The sequence below is a fragment of the Adiantum capillus-veneris genome, chromosome 17 (genome assembly GCF_014529385.1).
Source record: "Adiantum capillus-veneris isolate H3 chromosome 17, ASM1452938v2, whole genome shotgun sequence".
In the NCBI taxonomy this organism is placed as follows: domain Eukaryota; kingdom Viridiplantae; phylum Streptophyta; class Polypodiopsida; order Polypodiales; family Pteridaceae; genus Adiantum; species Adiantum capillus-veneris.
Window position 1 is genome coordinate 24,204,126 of NC_140947.1, and position 8,970 is coordinate 24,213,095.

The window sequence follows — 8,970 nt, forward strand, 5'->3', positions numbered from 1 at the left end:
TAGTTAGACACATAGAAACCATCCACAAACTAGTTTCAGTTAGTTTCAAACACACAAATTTATTTCTAGTTTACTACTCTTTCTTTTTCCTTTGCAATGGTGAGTTTGTTTTGCAAGAAAATACACACACAACTCACACACACACACACTCTCTCTCTCTCTCTCTCTCTCTCACACACACACACACACACACACACACACACACACACACACACACACACACACACACACAAACACTGATATTGAAAAGAGCATTCACAACAGATAACAATGGAAGTTTTAGCGTAGTGGCTTTTTCACGTCCATATTGAACATCGTATTATTGTATGTATATACATACACATACACTCGTGGAAGCCATGGAAATAAGAATACCAGATTATAAATTGAAGTTGGCAATATTTTAGATTATAAATTGAAGGTGGCCAAATGAAGATTTCACATGTGTAGGTATGTAAAGGAATGGAAAAGAAAACAAGAGTGTGTAATTAATTGAAAGCGGTGTTTCTAGGCTCTTATGGAATCTGTCCCCACTTGCACGCTGTGCAGCCAAAAATGGACGAGCAAATATTCATCGAGATAGAAATGGTGGTTGGACCCCTTACTCTTCTGTACTCTAGCGCTCGGGCGCTTCGCTTTCAGCGATGGTGGATGGTGGTGACCGGAGGCCTCGTGGGTGATTCTACGTGGGTTCTTAGCGATGCCATCTCCCACAAGCGGCAGCAAGCCAGATGAGCAGCTGACGCAGGAGAAGCTCCAAAGCTTTTTTCATCCTCGGATTAGCAGTACCAGAGACGCCCCCCAAGAGTCGAATTCGATGCTCTCCCGCAGGCCTGCTTCTGATCCCCTTCCCAAACAGGCTTCCAAGGAGCCCCCCAGATCGGCACCTAAGGTAGCCCCCTCCCCACCCTCATCTGATTCATCAAAACCTCCTCCTCAGCAAGAGAAGAAGGGATTCTGGAATTGGCGCCCATTTCGCTCCGCCGCTCCCACCACCCTCACTGTTGACACCCCACAGCGCTTCCATGTCCTCTACTGCCTCCATGTTCACAGCATCGAGAACCTCCCTACTACCCTCGATGGCCTTCGCCTCATTGTTCATTGGAACCGTCAAGAAGAAGGCCTGCAAACCATGCCCTCCAGGGTGCTCCGGGGTGTGGCTGAATTTGATGAAAACCTTCGCCAGCGGTGCAGTGTGTTTGGGTTTCGCAATTCAAATAGTCTGATGCAGTATGAGCCCAAACTATTTACACTCTCAGTTGTTGCGCTTGATGCGGATGAACTGGAGCTTGGCAAGCATCACATTGATCTCAGCCGGCTCCTGCCAGAGGAGGACGTCAGCCCCAACGCCGCTGGTCAGACTACCCGCAGCTGGAGCACCAGCTTTGAGCTCTCAGGTATGGCTAAAGGTAGCAGCTTGTTTGTTACATTTAGCTATGATCTTCTTCATCAGGAAACGTCAGAGGAGAAGGATAGCAAAGAGGAGGTAATTGGTGGAAGCATACAGAATAAGCCTTCTCGCATGGATCTCAGCAGCGGTGTGGCAGGGAGTCTCTTATCATCGGGGAGCAAGGATGGTAGAGGCAAAGGGTTTATGGAAAATGCTTTTCAGAAAGATGAAAAGTCCGATGTGGTTATGGATAATGTGAAGAATAAGGTGGAGGATTGGAGTGATTCGAAAGAGACATGGGACAGCCAGCCGAAGGAGGAGTTGTCTGGTTTTGCAAGGGACATGAGCCCAGATCTAGACGAGGAGGTAGACCTAGTGGCTGGTGAGTTCCTCAATATGTTGGATTTTGGGCTCGATTCTGATGGGGAGCCTGACTCCCCCCGTGCAAGATTATTGAGGCAATTCGAGTATGAGGGCCTTTTCGGAGGTGAGCTTGATTTTAGACCCGATTCTACAAGTAAAAATGAACGTGGTGAGCGCTATCCCAGTAGGGGCTATGATTCCAGGTTCGGCACGGATGAACTTGCACGGAGTTATGGGTCTGATGATGGCTTGGAATTCAATTCAATGATGGAAGCTACCGAGTCAGAGCTTCATAAAGCAGCTCAAGGTGCACGAAGCAAGTCAAGGGCACAAGAACTGGAGGATGAGGAGACACAAGTTTTGATGCAAAGATGGGGTATGAATGAGAGTGCCTTTCGTAATTCTCCTTCTAAGCCAGTTTTTGGCCCACCTCGTCCGCCCTCCCTGGGCAAAGGTTTAGGTTCAGTGTTATACCTTGAGGATGGTGGGTCTTTAAGGTCTATGAGCTCGTCCACTTTACCAAAGAACAGTGCATCTGGATCACTGGTAATGCAATCGTCTAAGCCAGTAGTGGTGCCCTCCACTATGGGTTCTAATGCTGTAGATGTTTTGAGACATTTGGCCTCTCTTGGCACGGATACTCTTGCCAAGCAGGCCATGACTGCCATGCCTTTACAGGACATCACTGGGGTAGCAAATGAAGCTATGGCCAAGGGGAGCTCTCAAACTGGAAGGTAAGATGCTATGTGGATTCATAAGTTATAATTAGAAAGCATTAGTGGGGGATAACACAAGTGAAAACATGCACTTGTTTGAAGTCCTTCACCTCAAGAGGCACATGCGGGTGCTCGTGCGCACATGCGTGCACTCTCTCTCTCTCTCTCTCTCTCTCTCTCTCTCTCTCTCTCTCTCTCTCTCTCTCTCTCTCTCTCTCTCTCTCTCTCTCTCTCTCTCTCTCTCTCTCTCTCTCTCTCTCTCTCTCCCCACACACACACACACACACACACACACACACGCGCGCGCACGCGTGTGTCTATGGGCACATGCTTACAGGTCGACAGGTGGTGCTCTTTTCCTGTTCAGCCCTTTGATCTCTCACCTTGAAGCCTATGGCATGACAAGGCTTGATCAAATGCTACATGTGACAAGCACATACAACACATAGAATTATACTTATCAAAAGCAGTGATTCTTTTTGTGCCAGATGTTTTCTGACAAAATAGCATTCATATGCAGGTTTCCTGACAGAGGCACAAAGGGAGGTTATGATGATTACGTGTCTCTGGAGGATCTTGCACCTCTTGCAATGTCAAATGTTGAAGCCCTAGCTGTGGATGGATTGAAAATACAAGTTGACGTAGCCGAAGAGGAAGCACCATCCTATTTGGATGCTGCAGCTTGGGGTGTACTGCCGGAATTAAAAAAAAGAGAGAAGGATAGCATTCAGTTCTCTCATGATGTGGCAGGACTGCACTTTGAGAACTTGCAGGATGAAGATATTGCGACTTCAGATGCAAAAGAGAGTGGTCCACTCTCAATGGCCTTAACATTAGAGGAGTGGTCCAAGCTGGATGCGGGGATTCTTGATGATGATGTGAAGTTGAAGGAGAGAAGTTTGGCTATTTTGGCTGCCCATAATGCAGACTTACAGTTGGCAAAGGGTAAAGGGCACTCTCGAAAACGAGGTAACATGGGGAATACCCTTATGATCGCAATGCTTGTACAGCTGAGGGACCCGCTCCAGAATTTTGAACCAGTTGGGGCACCAATGTTGACACTAATTCAAGCTGAACGAGTCATGCTACCCCCTAAGCCGAGGATGAGCAGGAATGTATCTGTGACGGGTAACAGTGAAGTGGATGATGAGCTGGCTGAGAAAATTGCACGGAAGGAAGAAGCTCCTCAGTTCAAGCTGACAGGTGTTCACATGTCCGGATTAAAGACACCTGAGGATGATGTGCGATCAGTGAAAGGTCTCGAGGCTCCGAAAAAAGGTTGGGGTAGCCAAAAACAATTGCAATCTGGATCTCGCTGGCTAGCTGCACAAGGTATGACAAAAGGCTCAAAGCCTTCACTTTTGAAAGGAAAGGCGGCTGCTCCATCGCCAGTACAAACGAAAGTAAAACAGGGTGAGACTCTTTGGAGTATTTCTTCTCGAGTCAATGGATCAGGGCACAAATGGCGGGATCTGGCTAAGTTGAACCCGCACATAAGGAACCCAGATGTGATTTTTGCCAATGAAAATATCAGGACAAGGTAACAACTATTCTTTCGGATTGGTACTAGCTTATGTACATGTGAATTGTGCGGATGAGGGGCGATAAGTTGGCACTTCCACATTGCATGCTCTTTGCCACCACTATATGCGCTTGCTTGGCCTCCCCGCGCAAGTATGATACTGGGCTTTTCTGTAGCAGGAAGCAGATGTAGCTTCATTGTTATGAACCTGTTGTTTGCTCAATGGCTAGAGGAGTGGTGCATCGCTGTATGTCCTTTTTATTTAGCTCATATGTAATCTAGTTTTTGGGACATTTAAGAGGCAAGTTTTATGCTACTCTAAAGAAATCGATATGTTTGCTCACTTGTTTGGGGTTTCTTTTGCATTGATCAGTAGCCTTATGCCCATATTTGGCTTTTGTAGCAAAGTGCACTTGGTTTTGAGAATTGTGTTTTAAGAGTGGATTTCCTGTGCATCTAACACCCTCCTGTTGCTGAGGGATGTGCCTGTGTATGTCCACGGATATGAATGCCAAGATGATGGAGCCGGAACAGTTTTGTCGACCATGTGTGTGTGTGTGTGTGTGAAAGAACTATACCTATAATAGAATCCTATAATTCTAGAATAGTTTACTAGTACAGACCATACTTGTACACTCTGCAAACTATTGCCAAAATACATGGTACCACTTATAAGAGACCAATTAGAGGATGAGTTTCTTTAGTGGGACAAAGCATACATGCGTAACTGTGGATGGTGCACAAGCATGATGGGTTTGTTTAATTTGACTCTTAACGAATGTATGCACACACATTCATGTGCCTATATGGACTTAGGAATGCGAAATGCTTGAAAAGTTGTCATATTTGTCTGTGGAGGAAGCCATCCATCAAGCACAAGACATCCATGGAGGCATGTGCTTGGAGAGCAACAGTGGCTTATGTTAATGTTGTAGAAGCCCTTTCCCATTATCTGACTAGGTTCTTGCAAGCTTTGAGAAACAGTCATAACCAGCTCTTTTGTATGTTTTCAGTACGGAGGAAGACATGGATTGGTAGTCAAAAAGGTTGGAAGAAGCAAAGCTTAGAGATTGGAGGGGCAAAAGTATGTGTATGACATGTAACAAGGTTTGTACAGCTGTACAAAGAAGCCAGGTGTGGGTATTCCAATGGGTCTACAATTGGAGGTTGCTTGTATGTTTGGATATTTGCAGACATGTCTTGAGTGGAGATGCCTCTAGAATGCAATCATACCACAGGGGATGCCTCTAGAGTGCAATCATACCTTTGGTATTAGCTTGGTCGGCAACGCTGATTCCATTCTTTTTGTAGTTTATTGAGTTGCCCCTATATAAATTCGTGCTTGTGAGGAGTGTTCGATTCTTCTCGCATCCCCCCTAGCTCAGCCGCATGACTTGATAAACGATTTGAGAGCATAAGGATGTGTATCTTGGACTATATAACACTCTCTGAAACCGTGTGCAGACAAACCGGCTGTTGAATAGAGTTATTTTTTCACTTCAAATGTGGAAAGTGTTTTTTTGAGGGCTTTTGCAGCAGTTTTGTTAGGATATTATATTATCGTTTAGAGCTTGTAATTCATTACACAGGGATAGAACTTAAAACAAGCCTAAATTCATCCTGATGGGGTGTGTACATGTACAGGTGTGAAGGCTCTTGTGGGCACTATATGCACATGGTAGATGCCACCCCCACTCACTTGCACAGCTATGTTGTTGGCTGAGGACACGTATGTTGGCTTTGTGATTGATTCTTTGTCCTGGTGATGCTGAAGAGAGGATAAGATTTTCTCATCATCTTTTGTCACTAAGGTTTACTTTGCCTCAAACTTGAGCCCAACTAAACGAACATTTGAACTTTGTAAACCAACAATGGATTCACAATTCTAAACTATTTTTTAACAAAATAGTTGTCACAATCCTTTGGTAAGTCTGAGGTTGTGAGGGCTCTACTTTGGCTCGACCTTGAGCTTAACCAAATCTATTTTGGATGTTTGTATATCAGCAGTAGATATACCATCCTTGTCTAAACACTCAATTGATCTCTAGGCACTCTACCTCATTGCTTTATTTATTTACAACTCTCTCTAAACACTAAGCAGTGGTGAGTTGCCAGGGGAGCTCACGGCGTCTCTCTCTCTCTCTCTCTCTCTCTCTCTCTCTCTCTCGCGGATGGGTCACATGCTTGTACGTATAATCTGTTATAATTGATACTAACTTAGCTATCACAGGCTAGACATCAAGAACCCTTGCAGGTATGCATTGGTTCCTTATGTTCTATTAAATGACATTACAGTGTGGTGATCCCAATACATCATCGAGTAGATGAGGTAGTTGTGATTGGTCCCCTCCGCCCCCGCCCCCCCCCCCCCCCCCCCCCCCCCCCCCCCCACCACCACCACCACCACCACCATCAAAAAAGAAAGTATGGGATATTTATTATAGAAAAGAAAGTTGCCCCTTTCTTACACTCTTGATATATTACAAATTTACATAGTGAATCTCTCGGAGGGACAAGTACCCACTGGGCATACATGATGCATCATTTCGTTGTTGCGAAGACGTTTGGAACATTTGTGCAGGGTTATGATGTAAGACAAGATTATGTCCATACAGGTGTTGTGGATGATGGTGCAAGTTCTGGCAGTTTTGCTACTAGAGGAGTTTTGCTTGCTAGGGAGCAAGCATGTTGGGATGCTAAGAATGTTTCGACTCACATTGATTGTGCTTTTCATTGAGCATCTATTACTCATTCAACACGAACAGTAAAGCATGCATGCATGGAATATGCTAACTTCTTTGTTTGTGGATACGAATTTGGCAAAAGGTGCTTACCTATGTAAGGAGCTAGAGTTTGAGGTTATGCTTATGGAGAATGATATGCCTATATTTCTTATGAGAATCAAAGATCTCAATGAGTAGTTTATTGCCATGGGTGAGATTATTCTCGATAGTGCTCTTGTGCAGACAGTTCTTAATGCTTTGATAGAATCTTATCCGACATTTTTCACCACCTTTAGGCTTGTGACCGATTTTAGAGATGATGTGAAGTTTAATAATCTTGTCTTTGTATTGTTGCAAGAGGTCCAATCTAGAGAAAATAGGGCTAAGCAATGTGCTGTTGACCAAGAATTTGTGGTTGCACAACAAACGAAGAATGTTTTTGCTGCCGCTTCCAATGCTTCTAAGACTAGCAAGCTTGCCGCGCAACTACTGCTTCTTCAATTAGTAACAAGTCTGGGAAGTTCGATGATAAAGGCAAAAAGAAGTTGAAAAGTAGTTACTGTAAAGCAAACGATCTTATCAAGCATTGCGCTAAGCTTAAGATTGAAGATACTCAAAAGAAAGAGACAAATGTAGTCATTGCAAATACTTCTTCCAATATAGATTTCGGCAAATGTTGTGCAAGATACAAGATGGGTTTTTACTGTGCAATGTCCCATTTGTTTATGATCCGTGTATTGTTGAATCTGTGTTGTACGTTGACAATGGTGCAACTAAACACAATACATCTCATCGTGATTTGTTCACTTCTCTTGAGATTGTCACTAATGAGAATATTGTCACATATCCTATTCAAGGATTTGAGAAGATTATGCTTAATACTGCAGGTGGAAGCTCTTTCATACTTTTGGATGCTTTGTATGTACTTGGGATCAAGAAGAATCTTTTGTCTATTTTAGTGCTTGCAAAAATTCAATTTGTAGTCAAGTTTGTGGATGGAAGATGTACTGTGCATGATCTCAGTTTTATTGATATTATTGTGGTATAGGGTACTTTGTTTCATGGGCTAACGAGCTCAATGCGTACAAGAAAAGTGGGGAAGGTTCAACATGCGCAGTTTTTAATTGGAAGGTTATTTCAAATGCAAACCTGTGGCATGCTCATTTTGGTCATTTGAATCTGGCCAATTTGCTACGTTTGTAGAAATCTGATATCGTTGCTTCGTTACCCCCCCTTGAAGCAACATCAAAATACATATGTGAAGGATGTATTTTGGACCAAATGTAGCGCTCTTAGTAGTCAAAGAATGGTTCTGTGTAAGTGAATTGTTTGCAAATTGCAAATTGCAGCTTAGACACAATGATGTTTGTGGTCCAATGCACACTCCTTTTGGGAATTGTTTATGCTTTGTGATTTTCAATTGATTATTACTCTAGGGATACATGGATGTATGTATTTAAGAAAAAGTCTGAAGTACCTATGTCTTTAAGAGATATCTACTTATGGCTAAAAATGTATTTGGTTGTAGTGTGGGCACCTTTCTTTTTGATTGAGGGAGGAAGTGGATTTCTAATTACTTCAATGCATTTCTGGCTAGTCGTGGGATAAAACACCAATGTACAATGTCGTATAACCCTTAGAAAAATGGCATTATGAAGAGAAAAAATAAGTGACATAAGGGAAAGGTTGGGTTCTCAAAGGGGCCCTATAAGCATGTTGACTTTCTCTCTTTTCTAAAATGGGTGCACACTATTTTTTTACAAATGAACTGAAAACTTGTCGGACCGTTTGGAATTAAAATGTACTCTTTGAGATCTCTATCGCTTGTATACAATGCCATGAGATTCTTCATATTCGAAAAGATTCTATTTTTTGATGTGACAACTATATCTTATAATTGGAATCTTCTCCTAGAGCACCATGTAAATGGATGGGGCATAAATTATACAAATCAATTGTAAATTTGTCAAAGTTTGTGGATCGAGTACCTACTTTTTAAGAAATTTTCAAGGCGATGTGACTTGATGGGATTTTGATGAAGCCTTCATGGAATTTATTGGTTGCCCATTTTAACTAAGAGAGAGAAAGTCAAACATTGTTACAGAGCCCCCTTGAGAGTTTAAAATTTTCCTAATGCTTATGGAGATGGCACGATGTCTACTCAAAATCCAAGCTTTGCCACATGCATTTTGGCTTGAGACTGTCATGTGTTGTGTATGTACTAAACATGTTTCCCACTCAAGTGTTGTTATCTAT

General features: G+C 43.1%; 1 protein-coding gene across 1 annotated transcript; it reads left to right on the top strand.

Annotated features, from left to right (window-relative positions):
* The first annotated feature begins 539 nt into the window (after window positions 1-539).
* On the top strand, window positions 540-5,488 carry LOC147436928 (protein PLASTID MOVEMENT IMPAIRED 1-RELATED 1-like). The gene is made up of 3 exons (XM_086486321.1): window positions 540-2,487; window positions 2,990-4,009; window positions 5,005-5,488. Exons 1-3 carry the CDS (start codon window positions 701-703, stop codon window positions 5,027-5,029), a joined length of 2,832 nt encoding a protein of 943 aa, XP_086342447.1. The 5' UTR covers window positions 540-700; the 3' UTR covers window positions 5,030-5,488.
* Window positions 5,489-8,970: the final 3,482 nt, after the last annotated feature.